The sequence below is a fragment of the Salvelinus namaycush genome, chromosome 22 (genome assembly GCF_016432855.1).
Source record: "Salvelinus namaycush isolate Seneca chromosome 22, SaNama_1.0, whole genome shotgun sequence".
NCBI lineage: Eukaryota > Metazoa > Chordata > Actinopteri > Salmoniformes > Salmonidae > Salvelinus > Salvelinus namaycush.
The window spans coordinates 437422-457778 of record NC_052328.1 but is presented as its reverse complement, the minus strand read 5'-3'; the positions used below and the strand labels follow the sequence as shown (position 1 = coordinate 457778).

Genomic DNA, 20357 nt, shown 5'->3' with positions numbered 1-20357 from the left:
TAGAACCTGTAGGTGGGCAGGACTGGGGTCTGAACAGAGAGGACAGAGATTCTGTTCTTTACTAGAACCTGTAGGTGGGCAGGACTGGGGTCTGAACAGAGAGGACAGAGATTCTGTTCTTTACTAGAACCTGTAGGTGGGCAGGACTGGGGTCTGAACAGAGAGGACAGAGATTCTGTTCTTTACTAGAACCTGTAGGTGGGCAGGACTGGGGGTCTGAACAGAGAGGACAGAGATTCTGTTCTTTACTAGAACCTGTAGGTGGGCAGGACTGGGGGTCTGAACAGAGAGGACAGAGATTCTGTTCTTTACTAGAACCTGTAGGTGGGCAGGACTGGGGTCTGAACAGAGAGGACAGAGATTCTGTTCTTTACTAGAACCTGTAGGTGGGCAGGACTGGGGTCTGAACAGAGAGGACAGAGATTCTGTTCTTTACTAGAACCTGTAGGTGGGCAGGACTGGGGTCTGAACAGAGAGGACAGAGATTCTGTTCTTTACTAGAACCTGTAGGTGGGCAGGACTGGGGTCTGAACAGAGAGGACAGAGATTCTGTTCTTTACTAGAACCTGTAGGTGGGCAGGACTGGGGTCTGAACAGAGAGGACAGAGATTCTGCTCTTTACTAGAACCTGTAGGTGGGCAGGACTGGGGTCTGAACAGAGAGGACAGAGATTCTGTTCTTTACTAGAACCTGTAGGTGGGCAGGACTGGGGGTCTGAACAGAGAGGACAGAGATTCTGTTCTTTACTAGAACCTGTAGGTGGGCAGGACTGGGGTCTGAACAGAGAGGACAGAGATTCTGTTCTTTACTAGAACCTGTAGGTGGGCAGGACTGGGGTCTGAACAGAGAGGACAGAGATTCTGCTCTTTACTAGAACCTGTAGGTGGGCAGGACTGGGGTCTGAACAGAGAGGACAGAGATTCTGTTCTTTACTAGAACCTGTAGGTGGGCAGGACTGGGGGTCTGAACAGAGAGGACAGAGATTCTGTTCTTTACTAGAACCTGTAGGTGGGCAGGACTGGGGTCTGAACAGAGAGGACAGAGATTCTGTTCTTTACTAGAACCTGTAGGTGGGCAGGACTGGGGTCTGAACAGAGAGGACAGAGATTCTGTTCTTTACTAGAACCTGTAGGTGGGCAGGACTGGGGTCTGAACAGAGAGGACAGAGATTCTGTTCTTTACTAGAACCTGTAGGTGGGCAGGACTGGGGGTCTGAACAGAGAGGACAGAGATTCTGTTCTTTACTAGAACCTGTAGGTGGGCAGGACTGGGGGTCTGAACAGAGAGGACAGAGATTCTGTTCTTTACTAGAACCTGTAGGTGGGCAGGACTGGGGGTCTGAACAGAGAGGACAGAGATTCTGTTCTTTACTAGAACCTGTAGGTGGGCAGGACTGGGGGTCTGAACAGAGAGGACAGAGATTCTGTTCTTTACTAGAACCTGTAGGTGGGCAGGACTGGGGTCTGAACAGAGAGGACAGAGATTCTGTTCTTTACTAGAACCTGTAGGTGGGCAGGACTGGGGTCTGAACAGAGAGGACAGAGATTCTGTTCTTTACTAGAACCTGTAGGTGGGCAGGACTGGGGTCTGAACAGAGAGGACAGAGATTCTGTTCTTTACTAGAACCTGTAGGTGGGCAGGACTGGGGTCTGAACAGAGAGGACAGAGATTCTGTTCTTTACTAGAACCTGTAGGTGGGCAGGACTGGGGGTCTGAACAGAGAGGACAGAGATTCTGTTCTTTACTAGAACCTGTAGGTGGGCAGGACTGGGGTCTGAACAGAGAGGACAGAGATTCTGTTCTTTACTAGAACCTGTAGGTGGGCAGGACTGGGGTCTGAACAGAGAGGACAGAGATTCTGTTCTTTACTAGAACCTGTAGGTGGGCAGGACTGGGGTCTGAACAGAGAGGACAGAGATTCTGTTCTTTACTAGAACCTGTAGGTGGGCAGGACTGGGGTCTGAACAGAGAGGACAGAGATTCTGTTCTTTACTAGAACCTGTAGGTGGGCAGGACTGGGGTCTGAACAGAGAGGACAGAGATTCTGTTCTTTACTAGAACCTGTAGGTGGGCAGGACTGGGGTCTGAACAGAGAGGACAGAGATTCTGTTCTTTACTAGAACCTGTAGGTGGGCAGGACTGGGGGTCTGAACAGAGAGGACAGAGATTCTGTTCTTTACTAGAACCTGTAGGTGGGCAGGACTGGGGTCTGAACAGAGAGGACAGAGATTCTGTTCTTTACTAGAACCTGTAGGTGGGCAGGACTGGGGTCTGAACAGAGAGGACAGAGATTCTGTTCTTTACTAGAACCTGTAGGTGGGCAGGACTGGGGTCTGAACAGAGAGGACAGAGATTCTGTTCTTTACTAGAACCTGTAGGTGGGCAGGACTGGGGTCTGAACAGAGAGGACAGAGATTCTGTTCTTTACTAGAACCTGTAGGTGGGCAGGACTGGGGTCTGAACAGAGAGGACAGAGATTCTGTTCTTTACTAGAACCTGTAGGTGGGCAGGACTGGGGTCTGAACAGAGAGGACAGAGATTCTGTTCTTTACTAGAACCTGTAGGTGGGCAGGACTGGGGTCTGAACAGAGAGGACAGAGATTCTGTTCTTTACTAGAACCTGTAGGTGGGCAGGACTGGGGTCTGAACGGAGAGGACAGAGATTCTGTTCTTTACTAGAACCTGTAGGTGGGCAGGACTGGGGGTCTGAACAGAGAGGACAGAGATTCTGTTCTTTACTAGAACCTGTAGGTGGGCAGGACTGGGGGTCTGAACAGAGAGGACAGAGATTCTGTTCTTTACTAGAACCTGTAGGTGGGCAGGACTGGGGTCTGAACAGAGAGGACAGAGATTCTGCTCTTTACTAGAACCTGTAGGTGGGCAGGACTGGGGTCTGAACAGAGAGGACAGAGATTCTGTTCTTTACTAGAACCTGTAGGTGGGCAGGACTGGGGGTCTGAACAGAGAGGACAGAGATTCTGTTCTTTACTAGAACCTGTAGGTGGGCAGGACTGCGGTCTGAACGGAGAGGACAGAGATTCTGTTCTTTACTAGAACCTGTAGGTGGGCAGGACTGGGGGTCTGAACAGAGAGGACAGAGATTCTGTTCTTTACTAGAACCTGTAGGTGGGCAGGACTGGGGTCTGAACAGAGAGGACAGAGATTCTGTTCTTTACTAGAACCTGTAGGTGGGCAGGACTGGGGTCTGAACAGAGAGGACAGAGATTCTGCTCTTTACTAGAACCTGTAGGTGGGCAGGACTGGGGTCTGAACAGAGAGGACAGAGATTCTGTTCTTTACTAGAACCTGTAGGTGGGCAGGACTGGGGTCTGAACAGAGAGGACAGAGATTCTGTTCTTTACTAGAACCTGTAGGTGGGCAGGACTGGGGTCTGAACAGAGAGGACAGAGATTCTGTTCTTTACTAGAACCTGTAGGTGGGCAGGACTGGGGTCTGAACAGAGAGGACAGAGATTCTGCTCTTTACTAGAACCTGTAGGTGGGCAGGACTGGGGTCTGAACAGAGAGGACAGAGATTCTGTTCTTTACTAGAACCTGTAGGTGGGCAGGACTGGGGTCTGAACAGAGAGGACAGAGATTCTGTTCTTTACTAGAACCTGTAGGTGGGCAGGACTGGGGTCTGAACAGAGAGGACAGAGATTCTGTTCTTTACTAGAACCTGTAGGTGGGCAGGACTGGGGTCTGAACAGAGAGGACAGAGATTCTGTTCTTTACTAGAACCTGTAGGTGGGCAGGACTGGGGTCTGAACAGAGAGGACAGAGATTCTGTTCTTTACTAGAACCTGTAGGTGGGCAGGACTGGGGTCTGAACAGAGAGGACAGAGATTCTGTTCTTTACTAGAACCTGTAGGTGGGCAGGACTGGGGTCTGAACAGAGAGGACAGAGATTCTGTTCTTTACTAGAACCTGTAGGTGGGCAGGACTGGGGTCTGAACAGAGAGGACAGAGATTCTGTTCTTTACTAGAACCTGTAGGTGGGCAGGACTGGGGTCTGAACAGAGAGGACAGAGATTCTGTTCTTTACTAGAACCTGTAGGTGGGCAGGACTGGGGTCTGAACAGAGAGGACAGAGATTCTGTTCTTTACTAGAACCTGTAGGTGGGCAGGACTGGGGTCTGAACAGAGAGGACAGAGATTCTGTTCTTTACTAGAACCTGTAGGTGGGCAGGACTGGGGTCTGAACAGAGAGGACAGAGATTCTGTTCTTTACTAGAACCTGTAGGTGGGCAGGACTGGGGTCTGAACAGAGAGGACAGAGATTCTGTTCTTTACTAGAACCTGTAGGTGGGCAGGACTGGGGTCTGAACAGAGAGGACAGAGATTCTGTTCTTTACTAGAACCTGTAGGTGGGCAGGACTGGGGTCTGAACAGAGAGGACAGAGATTCTGCTCTTTACTAGAACCTGTAGGTGGGCAGGACTGGGGTCTGAACAGAGAGGACAGAGATTCTGTTCTTTACTAGAACCTGTAGGTGGGCAGGACTGGGGTCTGAACAGAGAGGACAGAGATTCTGCTCTTTACTAGAACCTGTAGGTGGGCAGGACTGGGGTCTGAACAGAGAGGACAGAGATTCTGTTCTTTACTAGAACCTGTAGGTGGGCAGGACTGGGGTCTGAACAGAGAGGACAGAGATTCTGTTCTTTACTAGAACCTGTAGGTGGGCAGGACTGGGGGTCTGAACAGAGAGGACAGAGATTCTGTTCTTTACTAGAACCTGTAGGTGGGCAGGACTGGGGGTCTGAACAGAGAGGACAGAGATTCTGTTCTTTACTAGAACCTGTAGGTGGGCAGGACTGGGGTCTGAACAGAGAGGACAGAGATTCTGTTCTTTACTAGAACCTGTAGGTGGGCAGGACTGGGGTCTGAACAGAGAGGACAGAGATTCTGTTCTTTACTAGAACCTGTAGGTGGGCAGGACTGGGGTCTGAACAGAGAGGACAGAGATTCTGTTCTTTACTAGAACCTGTAGGTGGGCAGGACTGGGGTCTGAACAGAGAGGACAGAGATTCTGTTCTTTACTAGAACCTGTAGGTGGGCAGGACTGGGGTCTGAACAGAGAGGACAGAGATTCTGTTCTTTACTAGAACCTGTAGGTGGGCAGGACTGGGGTCTGAACAGAGAGGACAGAGATTCTGTTCTTTACTAGAACCTGTAGGTGGGCAGGACTGGGGGTCTGAACAGAGAGGACAGAGATTCTGTTCTTTACTAGAACCTGTAGGTGGGCAGGACTGGGGTCTGAACAGAGAGGACAGAGATTCTGTTCTTTACTAGAACCTGTAGGTGGGCAGGACTGGGGTCTGAACAGAGAGGACAGAGATTCTGTTCTTTACTAGAACCTGTAGGTGGGCAGGACTGGGGTCTGAACAGAGAGGACAGAGATTCTGTTCTTTACTAGAACCTGTAGGTGGGCAGGACTGGGGTCTGAACAGAGAGGACAGAGATTCTGTTCTTTACTAGAACCTGTAGGTGGGCAGGACTGGGGTCTGAACAGAGAGGACAGAGATTCTGTTCTTTACTAGAACCTGTAGGTGGGCAGGACTGGGGGTCTGAACAGAGAGGACAGAGATTCTGTTCTTTACTAGAACCTGTAGGTGGGCAGGACTGGGGTCTGAACAGAGAGGACAGAGATTCTGTTCTTTACTAGAACCTGTAGGTGGGCAGGACTGGGGGTCTGAACAGAGAGGACAGAGATTCTGTTCTTTACTAGAACCTGTAGGTGGGCAGGACTGGGGGTCTGAACAGAGAGGACAGAGATTCTGTTCTTTACTAGAACCTGTAGGTGGGCAGGACTGGGGTCTGAACAGAGAGGACAGAGATTCTGTTCTTTACTAGAACCTGTAGGTGGGCAGGACTGGGGGTCTGAACAGAGAGGACAGAGATTCTGTTCTTTACTAGAACCTGTAGGTGGGCAGGACTGGGGTCTGAACAGAGAGGACAGAGATTCTGTTCTTTACTAGAACCTGTAGGTGGGCAGGACTGGGGGTCTGAACAGAGAGGACAGAGATTCTGTTCTTTACTAGAACCTGTAGGTGGGCAGGACTGGGGTCTGAACAGAGAGGACAGAGATTCTGCTCTTTACTAGAACCTGTAGGTGGGCAGGACTGGGGGTCTGAACAGAGAGGACAGAGATTCTGTTCTTTACTAGAACCTGTAGGTGGGCAGGACTGGGGTCTGAACAGAGAGGACAGAGATTCTGTTCTTTACTAGAACCTGTAGGTGGGCAGGACTGGGGTCTGAACAGAGAGGACAGAGATTCTGTTCTTTACTAGAACCTGTAGGTGGGCAGGACTGGGGGTCTGAACAGAGAGGACAGAGATTCTGTTCTTTACTAGAACCTGTAGGTGGGCAGGACTGGGGTCTGAACAGAGAGGACAGAGATTCTGCTCTTTACTAGAACCTGTAGGTGGGCAGGACTGGGGTCTGAACAGAGAGGACAGAGATTCTGTTCTTTACTAGAACCTGTAGGTGGGCAGGACTGGGGTCTGAACAGAGAGGACAGAGATTCTGTTCTTTACTAGAACCTGTAGGTGGGCAGGACTGGGGTCTGAACAGAGAGGACAGAGATTCTGTTCTTTACTAGAACCTGTAGGTGGGCAGGACTGGGGTCTGAACAGAGAGGACAGAGATTCTGTTCTTTACTAGAACCTGTAGGTGGGCAGGACTGGGGTCTGAACAGAGAGGACAGAGATTCTGTTCTTTACTAGAACCTGTAGGTGGGCAGGACTGGGGTCTGAACAGAGAGGACAGAGATTCTGTTCTTTACTAGAACCTGTAGGTGGGCAGGACTGGGGTCTGAACAGAGAGGACAGAGATTCTGTTCTTTACTAGAACCTGTAGGTGGGCAGGACTGGGGTCTGAACAGAGAGGACAGAGATTCTGTTCTTTACTAGAACCTGTAGGTGGGCAGGACTGGGGTCTGAACAGAGAGGACAGAGATTCTGTTCTTTACTAGAACCTGTAGGTGGGCAGGACTGGGGTCTGAACAGAGAGGACAGAGATTCTGTTCTTTACTAGAACCTGTAGGTGGGCAGGACTGGGGTCTGAACAGAGAGGACAGAGATTCTGCTCTTTACTAGAACCTGTAGGTGGGCAGGACTGGGGGTCTGAACAGAGAGGACAGAGATTCTGTTCTTTACTAGAACCTGTAGGTGGGCAGGACTGGGGTCTGAACAGAGAAGACAGAGATTCTGTTCTTTACTAGAACCTGTAGGTGGGCAGGACTGGGGTCTGAACAGAGAGGACAGAGATTCTGTTCTTTACTAGAACCTGTAGGTGGGCAGGACTGGGGTCTGAACAGAGAGGACAGAGATTCTGTTCTTTACTAGAACCTGTAGGTGGGCAGGACTGGGGGTCTGAACAGAGAGGACAGAGATTCTGTTCTTTACTAGAACCTGTAGGTAACGTATTATATAGTCTGTACTTGGCATGTAGGTTTCTCACCTATGGATGGCACAAACTGCATTATGGGGGAAGGGAATGGGCAGTGTTGTATGTATATTAAATACTGTAGTATTTACTATAGTTGTTTAAAAAGTGTAATGTTTTTGAGGACAGTAGTCTTTTTGCAGACATTACTGTAGTATTTACTATAGTATTCTACAGTATACTGCAACATTTTATAGTACGTACTACACATGATCGAGGGATACTACAGAGTGTAGTATAGTATTCTATAGTATATTACAGTTTACTGCAGAATTCTATAGTATGTAGTAAATTGTAATATGTTTTAATGTGGGGGTATAACAATACATTATGCCACCCAGTCAGCCATCCCATTATATCACACTATTCACAGACGGCAAAAGAAATGCAGAAGAATTAAAAAAAACTCAAGAGTGGATATCAGTAATAACAGATTATTACCGGGACACGTTCATTATGCTCATTCAGAAGCATCTTCAGTCCAGCGTTTAGGGCTCGGTGTGAAAACAGCCTGGTGACTACACCATAGAGAACCATCAACAGGCTTAGGGCCGCATCCCAAATGGAATTCTTTACCCAGAGTGCACTATGTTTGACCAGGGGACTATAGGGGGACTATATAGAGAATAGGGTACCGTTTGGCATGTGTTCTTAATCTCCTTAATTCCTCTGAGACTACTCTGTGCTCTGTAGGAGGTCTCTTCAAGGATCATGAATACCACCGCTGTGTGCACAGAGTGTGATCTGATTGACCCAATTTAACAGAACTCCCACGTCAGCCTAATAGGACTACGTATGAAAGACTGACTGTCACAGTGACGGGAGTGTGCTGCATTCCAAGTGGCACCCTATTCCCTATACAGTACACTACTTTTAACCATGACCCATAGGGCTCCTGTCAAATATAGTGCACTATATAGGGAATAGGGTGCGATTTCGGACGCACACTATGAAAGTAGTCGAGAAAGTCCCTGATCCGAAAGATTATTCTTCTGAGGAGATAGCAGCAGCTATTGATGAAAGTCTGAGATGAGAGGAGGCCTTGAGACGACAGAACGCCCCATCATAGATCAATACCATCTATTTTCTATTCTGACTCTACTTCTATGGACCACGCCATCATAAAGTCATCTTCACGCTCTCAAAGACCAGAGGAGAGACTTCTATCATCATGGAGCACCGTGATGTCTGTCTCTGGCTGCATTCAGGGCGTAATACATCGAATTTAGCAGACGCTTTCATCCAAAGCGACTTACAGAGATTGTGTACGTGCATTTTATATATCGGTTTCACCCACCGGGAATCGAACACAGAACCGTGCCGTTGCAAACGCCTTGTTCGACCAACTGAGTCATACAGGACCACCTCATAGCGTGTGGAAATCAGCTCGTCACAAACGGACTGACAGAGAGAGGAGAGAGGAGAGAGGAGAGAACCCACACCCCGCTGGGAACAGCCAGGTCTTCAGTACACCACTGAGTCATACAGGACCACCTCATAGCGTGTGGAAATCAGCTCGTCACAAACGGACTGACAGAGAGGAGAGAGGAGAGAGGAGAGAGGAGAGAGGAGAGAGGAGAGAACCCACACCCCGCTGGGAACAGCCAGGTCTTCAGTACACCACTGAGTCATACAGGACCACCTCATAGCGTGTGGAAATCAGCTCGTCACAAACGGACTGACAGAGAGGAGAGAGGAGAGAACCCACACCCCGCTGGGAACAGCCAGGTTTTCAGTACACCACTGAGTCATACAGGACCACCTCATAGCGTGTGGAAATCAGCTCGTCACAGACAGACTGACAGAGAGGAGAGAGGAGAGAACCCACACCCCGCTGGGAACAGCCAGGTCTTCAGTACACCACTGAGTCATACAGGACCACCTCATAGCGTGTGGAAATCAGCTCGTCACAGACAGACTGACAGAGAGGAGAGAGGAGAGAACCCACACCCCGCTGGGAACAGCCAGGTCTTCAGTACACCACTGAGTCATACAGGACCACCTCATAGCGTGTGGAAATCAGCTCGTCACAAACGGACTGACAGAGAGGAGAGAGGAGAGAGGAGAGAGGAGAGAGGAGAGAGGAGAGAGGAGAGAGGAGAGAACCCACACCCCGCTGGGAACAGCCAGGTCTTCAGTACACCACTGAGTCATACAGGACCACCTCATAGCGTGTGGAAATCAGCTCGTCACAAACGGACTGACAGAGAGGAGAGAGGAGAGAACCCACACCCCGCTGGGAACAGCCAGGTCTTCAGTACACCACTGAGTCATACAGGACCACCTCATAGCGTGTGGAAATCAGCTCGTCACAAACAGACTGACAGAGAGGAGAGAGGAGAGAGGAGAGAACCCACACCCCGCTGGGAACAGCCAGGTCTTCAGTACACCACTGAGTCATACAGGACCACCTCATAGCGTGTGGAAATCAGCTCGTCACAAACGGACTGACAGAGAGGAGAGAGGAGAGAGGAGAGAACCCACACCCCGCTGGGAACAGCCAGGTCTTCAGTACACCACTGAGTCATACAGGACCACCTCATAGCGTGTGGAAATCAGCTCGTCACAAACAGACTGACAGAGAGGAGAGAGGAGAGAGGAGAGAACCCACACCCCGCTGGGAACAGCCAGGTCTTCAGTACACCACTCGCACACTATCAGATTGACAATGTGCTGTTGGTTGTCTCGTTGTATAAATCAGGCTGCGACCCAAATAGCACACTATAGTCCCTATGTAGTGTGCTACTTTTGACCAGCGCCCTATGAGCCCCTGGTTAGTAGAACTGCACTATAAAATAGAGAATAGGGGTCCATTTTTGGACACAGACTCAGTCAGAACGGAACGGTGCCACCGACCAGGAGAGATGGGTTTGGGCTTTAGAAATATAAACTCCTCATAATCTGCTTTACTTTAATACATTCTTCTATTAATAGATGTAGTTCGTATGTTCATAAATATTGAATGATAAAATGCTCCTCTGTAAATACCCACCACCCTTGCAGTCAACATGTAAATACTGCTTGCTTCCCAAATGGCACCCTATTCCCTACAAAGTGCACCCCTTTTGACCAGAGCCCTATGGGACCTACAGGTTAACTATAGGTGAATATGAACTACCATGTTGCCATGGGATATAACAGCAAAGGACCCCCTCCAGGCTTTGCTCTCTCTCTCTCTCTATGAAAACAGACAGAAAACGCAGTGTAACAATGAATAGGACGTACTGTATGCATTTCAGTAATCTGCTACAATTAACCCGCAGGCACTTATCGTGGGCGTTGTACATTAGCAAAATACATAATGCAGTATTCATAAGACTTCATTGGAATGGAATTCAAATGAAACTGAAAAAAAAAGCATTGAAAGAAGATTGTAATTCCAAAGTATGGCGTAAGTAAAGATTTAACTAGGCTGCTGCCCCATCTGCTTCTGCTTTTAATCATGGAGGTACAGCTTCTATATGTTGTACCACTGTATTTCTCTCTTGCCATTTGACAAATCAACTGTCAAATGACCTCACATCCCCAAGACACAGATGTGTGAAGTTGCCAGCTCCAACTGAAATAAGCCTGAATGTAAATAAAAACAAATGCCTCGTGCATCTCCGACGTTTAGCACCGCTGACTTTTCTATTCCGTCTTTAAATCGAGGAGAACATTTAATCAGGATCTTGTTGAAATACAGGCTTTATAACAAACCACATTTACTACAGTGGGATACACAGTACTACATAGTACTATATACATAGATACATAATATATACATAGATCCATAGTATTATAACAGATGTTCAGACTCCAGAACATCATAGACACTCACCTAGTATTAACGTCTGACAGAGTAAAGGATTTAACTTCTGACAGAGTAAAAGATTTAACGTCTAACAGAGTACAGGATTTAACTTCCAGGCCCCCCCTATCATTTTGCTTGAGATTTATGACTATACATGCACTTCATACGCCTTCTACTAGATGTCAATAGGCTGTGAGAGGTGAAATGGGGTCTCAATCTCTTTCTATGGGCAAAAGAGACAGCTTGGAATGACATGACCCCAGAATTCCTTTGTTCAGGAAGCGCATAAAGGTCACCAGTATTGGCTTCTGAAAAGCAATCGTTATAGACGTCTTATATCTCCGGCTTTGATTTTATTTGATAAATGTGAAAATATCATCGTAAAGTATGTTTTTTCAATATAGTTTTATTAGATTATTGAAATTTTTTCGGGAGTTTAGACGTGTTGCGTTCTTTGCGTTTGGTGACGAAGGAGAGCTTAGCGCCACTTAGCTAGTTTTGCTTGCTCAATCGAGAGGGAAAAATGCCATTCTAAAACCAAACAACGATTGTTCCCGACAAAGGACCCCTTGTACAACATTCTGATGGAAGCTCAACAAAAGTAGGACCCATTTATGATGCTATTTCATATATCTGTCGGAACATGTTTACTAATAGTTTGCGCCCAGATTTTGGGCACTCTCTCGCCATAACGTAAACTGCATGTCGTAATGAAGTTATTTTTAAAATTCTAACACGGCGATTGCATTAAGAACTAGTGTATCTATCATTTCCTATACAACATGTATTTTTTAGTAATGTTTATGAATAGTTATTTGGTCAGAATATGTGAGTGTCAGCAAAATATCCGGACGTTCTGGGAAAAAGATGCTACGTTAGCACAATGTATAACCACTGATTTCAGCTCTAAATATGCACATTTTCGAACAAAACATAAGTGTATGTATAACCTGATGTTATAGGACTGTCATCTGATGAAGCTTATCAAGGTTAGTCAAAAATTATATATCTTTTGCTGGTTTGTTACGATCGCTAACTTTTGCTGCTGGTAAATAGCTTGTGTTTCTGGCTATTGTGGTAAGCTAATATAATGCTATATTGTGTTTTCGCTGTAAAACACAAGAAATCGGAAATATTGGCTGGATTCACATGATGCTTGTCTTTCATCTGCTGTACACCATGTATTTTTCAGAAATGTTTTATGATGAGTATTTAGGTATTTCACGTTGGTGTCTGTAATTACTCTGGCTGCTTCGGTGCTATTTGTGACGTAGCTGTGATGGTAGCTGCAATGTAAAACTGATTTATAGCTCAAATATGCAAATTTTTCGAACAAAACATAGATTTATTGTGTAACATGTTATAAGACTGTCATCTGATGAAGTTGTTTCTTGGTTAGTTTGGTTGGTTCTTGGTTAGTTTGGTTGGTTTTGTGCATGCTACCTGTGCTGTGAAAAATGTCTGTGCTTTTTTGTATTTGGTGGTGAGCTAACATAAATATACGTGGTGTTTTCGCTGTAAAACATTTAAAAAATCGGACATGTTGACTGGATTCACAAGATGTTTATCTTTCATTTGCTGTATTGGACTTGTTAATGTGTAAAAGTTAAATATTTCTCAAAAATATTTTTTGAATTTCGCGCTCTGCCTTTTCAGTGGAATGTGGGAGGAGTTCCGGCTAGACAGGTTAACGTCTAACAGAGTAAATGATTTAACGTCTAACAGAGTAAAGGATTTAACGTCTAACAGAGTAAATGATTTAACATCTAACAGAGTAAATGATTTAACGTCTAACAGAGTAAAGGATTTAACGTCTAACAGAGTAAATGATTTAACGTCTAACAGAGTACAGGATTTAACGTCTAACAGAGTAAATGATTTAACGTCTAACAGAGTACAGGATTTAACTTCTGACAGAGTAAAGAATTTAACATCTGACAGAGTAAAGGATTTAACGTCTAACAGAGTAAATGATTTAACGTCTAACAGAGTAAAGGATTTAACGTCTAACAGAGTAAAGAATTTAACTTCTGACAGAGTAAAGGATTTAACGTCTAACAGAGTAAATGATTTAACGTCTAACAGAGTAAAGGATTTAACATCTGACAGAGTAAAGGATTTAACTTCTGACAGAGTAAATTATTTAACTTTTGACAGAGTAAATGATTTAACTTCTGACAGAGTAAATTATTTAACTTCTGACAGAGTAAAGGATTTAACGTCTGACAGAGTAAATTATTTAACTTCTGACAGAGTAAAGGATTTAACGTCTAACAGAGTAAAGGATTTAACGTTTAACATATTAAAGGATTTAACGTCTAACAGAGTAAAGGATTTAACGTCTAACAGAGTAAAGGATTTAACGTCTAACAGAGTAAATGATTTAACGTATAACATAGTAAAGGATTTAACGTCTAACAGAGTAAAGGATTTAACGTCTAACTGTAATGAGTGTGTGCTGGGGGCAGGGAAGTCAGGCGCAGGAGAGTGAACTTGGTATAAACGGAGCAGTTTAATAAATGCTAAAAAACTCAGAAAACCAAAATATACAAAAATAATATACAAGGGTACAAAACCCGTCGCACCCAGAACATGACATCAGAACATGACACCAGAAACAAACAATCACCGACAAAGACATGAGGGGAAAGGGGGTTAAATATACAACATGTAATTGATGGGATTGAAACCAGGTGTGATGGAAGACAAGACAAAACCAATGGAAAATGAAAAATGGATCAGCGATGGCTAGAAGGTCGATGACGTCGACCGCCGAACACCGCCCGAACAAGGAGAGGGACCAACTTCGGGCGGAAGTCGTGACACTAACAGAGTAAAGGATTTAACTTCTGACAGAGTAAAGGATTTAACTTTTGACAGAGTAAAGGATTTAACTTTTGACAGAGTAAAGGATTTAACGTCTGACAGAGTAAAGGATTTAACTTTTGACAGAGTAAAGGATTTAACTTCTGACAGAGTAAATGATTTAACGTCTAACAGAGTAAAGGATTTAACTTTTGACAGAGTAAATGATTTAACGTCTAACAGAGTAAAGGATTTAACTTTTGACAGAGTAAATGATTTAACGTCTAACAGAGTAAAGGATTTAACTTTTGACAGAGTAAAGGATTTAACTTCTGACAGAGTAAAGGATTTAACGTCTAACAGAGTAAAGGATTTAACTTTTAACAGAGTAAATGATTTAACGTCTAACAGAGTAAAGGATTTAACATCTGACAGAGTAAAGGATTTAACTTTTGACAGAGTAAATGATTTAACTTTTGACAGAGTAAATTATTTAACTTCTGACAGAGTAAATTATTTAACTTCTGACAGAGTAAAGGATTTAACGTCTGACAGAGTAAATTATTTAACTTCTGACAGAGTAAAGGATTTAACGTCTAACAGAGTAAAGGATTTAACGTTTAACATATTAAAGGATTTAACGTCTAACAGAGTAAAGGATTTAACGTCTAACAGAGTAAAGGATTTAACGTCTAACAGAGTAAATGATTTAACGTATAACATAGTAAAGGATTTAACGTCTAACAGAGTAAAGGATTTAACGTCTAACTGTAATGAGTGTGTGCTGGGGGCAGGGAAGTCAGGCGCAGGAGAGTGAACTTGGTATAAACGGAGCAGTTTAATAAATGCTAAAAAACTCAGAAAACCAAAATATACAAAAATAATATACAAGGGTACAAAACCCGTCGCACCCAGAACATGACATCAGAACATGACACCAGAAACAAACAATCACCGACAAAGACATGAGGGGAAAGGGGGTTAAATATACAACATGTAATTGATGGGATTGAAACCAGGTGTGATGGAAGACAAGACAAAACCAATGGAAAATGAAAAATGGATCAGCGATGGCTAGAAGGTCGATGACGTCGACCGCCGAACACCGCCCGAACAAGGAGAGGGACCAACTTCGGGCGGAAGTCGTGACACTAACAGAGTAAAGGATTTAACTTCTGACAGAGTAAAGGATTTAACTTTTGACAGAGTAAAGGATTTAACTTTTGACAGAGTAAAGGATTTAACGTCTGACAGAGTAAAGGATTTAACTTTTGACAGAGTAAAGGATTTAACTTCTGACAGAGTAAATGATTTAACGTCTAACAGAGTAAAGGATTTAACTTTTGACAGAGTAAATGATTTAACGTCTAACAGAGTAAAGGATTTAACTTTTGACAGAGTAAATGATTTAACGTCTAACAGAGTAAAGGATTTAACTTTTGACAGAGTAAAGGATTTAACTTCTGACAGAGTAAAGGATTTAACGTCTAACAGAGTAAAGGATTTAACTTTTAACAGAGTAAATGATTTAACGTCTAACAGAGTAAAGGATTTAACATCTGACAGAGTAAAGGATTTAACTTCTGACAGAGTAAATTATTTAACTTTTGACAGAGTAAATGATTTAACTTCTGACAGAGTAAATTATTTAACTTCTGACAGAGTAAAGGATTTAACGTCTGACAGAGTAAATTATTTAACTTCTGACAGAGTAAAGGATTTAACGTCTAACAGAGTAAAGGATTTAACGTTTAACATATTAAAGGATTTAACGTCTAACAGAGTAAAGGATTTAACGTCTAACAGAGTAAAGGATTTAACGTCTAACAGAGTAAATGATTTAACGTATAACATAGTAAAGGATTTAACGTCTAACAGAGTAAAGGATTTAACGTCTAACTGTAATGAGTGTGTGCTGGGGGCAGGGAAGTCAGGCGCAGGAGAGTGAACTTGGTATAAACGGAGCAGTTTAATAAATGCTAAAAAACTCAGAAAACCAAAATATACAAAAATAATATACAAGGGTACAAAACCCGTCGCACCCAGAACATGACATCAGAACATGACACCAGAAACAAACAATCACCGACAAAGACATGAGGGGAAAGGGGGTTAAATATACAACATGTAATTGATGGGATTGAAACCAGGTGTGATGGAAGACAAGACAAAACCAATGGAAAATGAAAAATGGATCAGCGATGGCTAGAAGGTCGATGACGTCGACCGCCGAACACCGCCCGAACAAGGAGAGGGACCAACTTCGGGAGGAAGTCGTGACACTAACAGAGTAAAGGATTTAACTTCTGACAGAGTAAAGGATTTAACTTTTGACAGAGTAAAGGATTTAACTTTTGACAGAGTAAAGGATTTAACGTCTGACAGAGTAAAGGATTTAACTTTTGACAGAGTAAAGGATTTAACTTCTGACAGAGTAAATGATTTAACGTCTAACAGAGTAAAGGATTTAACTTTTGACAGAGTAAATGATTTAACGTCTAACAGAGTAAAGGATTTAACTTTTGACAGAGTAAATGATTTAACGTCTAACAGAGTAAAGGATTTAACTTTTGACAGAGTAAAGGATTTAACTTCTGACAGAGTAAAGGATTTAACGTCTAACAGAGTAAAGGATTTAACTTCTGACAGTTGCCTGTTTGTTTTTTGTTTTTATTCATAGGTATTCTAAACTCTCGCTCTCTGGAGAGACCGCCCCCTGAATATAAACTGGAGAGACCGCCCCCTGAATATAAACTGGAGAGACCGCCCCCTGAATATAAACTGGAGAGACCGCCCCCTGAATATAAACTGGAGAGACCGCCCCCTGAATATAAACTGGAGAGACCGCCTCCTGAATATAAACAGGAGAGACCGCCCCCTGAATATAAACTGGAGAGACCGCCCCCTGAATATAAACTGGAGAGACCGCCCCCTGAATATAAACTGGAGAGACCGCCCCCTGAATATAAACTGGAGAGACCGCCCCCTGAATATAAACTGGAGAGACCGCCCCCTGAATATAAACTGGAGAGACCGCCCCCTGAATATAAACAGGAGAGACCGCCCCCTGAATATAAACTGGAGAGACCGCCCCCTGAATATAAACAGGAGAGACCGCCCCCTGAATATAAACAGGAGAGACCGCCCCCTGAATATAAACAGGAGAGACCGCCCCATGAATATAAACTGGAGAGACCGCCCCCTGAATATAAACAACAGGAGAGACCGCCCCCTAAATATAAACACGAGAGACTGCCCCCTGAATATAAACTGGAGAGACCGCCCCCTGAATATAAACAGGGGAGACCGCCCCCTGAATATAAACAACAGGAGAGACTGCCCCCTAAATATAAACAGGAGAGACTGCCCCCTGAATATAAACTGGAGAGACCGCCCCCTGAATATAAACTGGAGAGACCGCCCCCTGAATATAAACTGGAGAGACCGCCCCCTGAATATAAACTGGAGAGACCGCCCCCTGAATATAAACTGGAGAGACCGCCTCCTGAATATAAACAGGAGAGACCGCCCCCTGAATATAAACTGGAGAGACCGCCCCCTGAATATAAACTGGAGAGACCGCCCCCTGAATATAAACTGGAGAGACCGCCCCCTGAATATAAACTGGAGAGACCGCCCCCTGAATATAAACTGGAGAGACCGCCCCCTGAATATAAACTGGAGAGACCGCCCCCTGAATATAAACAGGAGAGACCGCCCCCTGAATATAAACTGGAGAGACCGCCCCCTGAATATAAACAGGAGAGACCGCCCCCTGAATATAAACAGGAGAGACCGCCCCCTGAATATAAACAGGAGAGACCGCCCCATGAATATAAACTGGAGAGACCGCCCCCTGAATATAAACAACAGGAGAGACCGCCCCCTAAATATAAACACGAGAGACTGCCCCCTGAATATAAACTGGAGAGACCGCCCCCTGAATATAAACAGGGGAGACCGCCCCCTGAATATAAACAACAGGAGAGACTGCCCCCTAAATATAAACAGGAGAGACTGGCTCTGTAGAGTTCTGGGTTCTGGTACTGTAGAGTTCTGCGCCCTGGTACTGTAGAGTTCTGGGCTCTGGTACTGTAGAGTTCTGCGCCCTGGTACTGTAGAGTTCTGGGCTCTGGTACTGTAGAGTTCTGGGCTCTGGTACTGTAGAGTTCTGGGCTCTGGTACTGTAGAGTTCTGGGCCCTGGTACTGTAGAGTTCTGGGCTCTGGTACTGTAGAGTTCTGGGTTCTGGTACTGTAGAGTTCTGGGCTCTGGTACTGTAGAGTTCTGGGTTCTGGTACTGTAGAGTTCTGGGCTCTGGTACTGTAGAGTTCTGGGCTCTGGTACTGTAGAGTTCTGGGTTCTGGCTCTGTAGAGTTCTGGGCTCTGGTACTGTAGAGTTCTGGGTTCTGGTACTGTAGAGTTCTGCGCCCTGGTACTGTAGAGTTCTGGGCCCAGATTCACAAAACCTTCTTAAGAAGAAATGTCTTCTTAAATGCCATTTTATTTCTTAACTATAGACGTAAGAAGAACGTTAAGGAAAGTTACTATTCATCAAAAAGGTTATAGGACATTTTATTGCGCAATTTCTTATGTTTCTCCTTAAGCAAAAAGTTAAGAAGAAATTTGATTCCTGAAAATAAAGTCCTTGGAAATATTATTAATTCCAAGATAGATAAACCCTGGTCTTAAACTCAGGGCCAGTGAGAGAAAAAACTCATGAAAGCAATTGAACCTGTTTAATTCAATCACAAACTTCATCTGAAAGTTTCAGTATTGATTATTTTAAACCCAAGAACATGTTTTAGAACAGTAATCTCAGTAAGAAATATGCTAACACAATTGCCATTGCTAGCTAGATAGCTAGCTAAAACGGTTGCCTAGCAACAAACATCTTAAGAAGATTTGTAAGAAGATATTTGAGAAGTTCCTAAGAAAATCATTAAATCTTAAGATATTGTTGAGGTTATGCACTTACGAACTATCTTATGAACCTATTTTTTTTTCTTAACCTCTCTAGGGTAGGGGGCGGTATTTTCATGTCCGGATGAAAGGTGTCCCGAAAGTAAACTACCTGCTACTCAGGCATTGTTTACGTAAGAAGTGTTTTGTGAATCTGGGCCCTGTGCTGTGGCTCTATAGAGTTCTGGGCTGTGGTTCTGTAGAGTTCTGGGCTGTGGCTCTATAGAGTTCTGGGCTGTGGCTCTGTAGAGTTCTGGGCTGTGGCTCTATAGATTTCTAGGCTGTGGCTCTATAGAGTTCTGGGCTGTGGCTCTATAGATTTCTAGGCTGTGGCTCTGTAGATTTCTAGGCTGTGGCTCTATAGATTTCTGGGCTGTGGCTCTGTAGATTTCTGGGCTGTGGCTCTATAGATTTCTGGGCTGTGGCTCTATAGATTTCTGGGCTGTGGCTCTGTAGATTTCTGGGCTGTGGCTCTATAGATTTCTGGGCTGTGGCTCTGTAGATTTCTGGGCTGTGGCTCTATAGATTTCTAGGCTGTGGCTCTATAGATTTCTGGGCTGTGGCTCTGTAGATTTCTGGGCTGTGGCTATATAGATTTCTGGGCTGTGGCTCTGTAGATTTCTAGGCTGTGGCTCTATATATTTCTGGGCTGTGGCTCTATATATTTCTGGGCTGTGGCTCTATATATTTCTGGGCTGTGGCTCTATAGATTTCTGGGCTGTGGCTCTATATATTTCTGGGCTGTGGCTCTATATATTTCTGGGCTGTGGCTCTATAGATTTCTGGGCTGTGGCTCTATAGATTTCTGGGCTGTGGCTCTATAGATTTCTAGGCTGTGGCTCTATATATTTCTAGGCTGTGGCTCTGTAGATTTCTGGGCTGTGGCTCTATATATTTCTGGGCTGTGGCTCTATAGATTTCTAGGCTGTGGTTCTATATATTTCTGGGCTGTGGCTCTATAGATTTCTAGGCTGTGGCTCTATAGATTTCTGGGCTGTGGCTCTATAGATTTCTGGGCTGTGGCTCTATAGATTTATAGGCTGTGGCTCTATAGATTTCTGGGCTGTGGCTCTGTAGATTTTTAGGCTGTGGCTCTATAGATTTCTAGGCTGTGGCTCTGTAGATTTCTAGGCTGTGGCTCTGTAGATTTCTAGGCTGTGGCTCTATAGATTTCTGGGCTGTGGCTCTGTAGATTTCTGGGCTGTGGCTCTATAGAGTTCTGGGCTGTGGCTATATAGATTTCTGGGCTGTGGCTCTATAGATTTCTGGGCTGTGGCTCTGTAGATTTCTAGGCTGTGGCTCTGTAGATTTCTAGGCTGTGGCTCTATAGATTTCTGGGCTGTGGCTCTATAGA

At 44.7% G+C, this 20357-nt stretch overlaps 1 protein-coding gene across 1 annotated transcript in view; it reads left to right on the top strand.

The window, feature by feature from the left end:
• Positions 1-18071, top strand: part of LOC120066968 (early nodulin-75-like) — a 36229-nt gene extending 18158 nt beyond the window's left edge. The window contains exon 2 of the mRNA XM_039018306.1: positions 16723-18071. Coding sequence (XP_038874234.1) covers positions 16723-18071 — 1349 coding nt within the window. The remainder of the gene's footprint in view (positions 1-16722) is intronic.
• The last annotated feature ends 2286 nt before the right edge of the window (positions 18072-20357 follow it).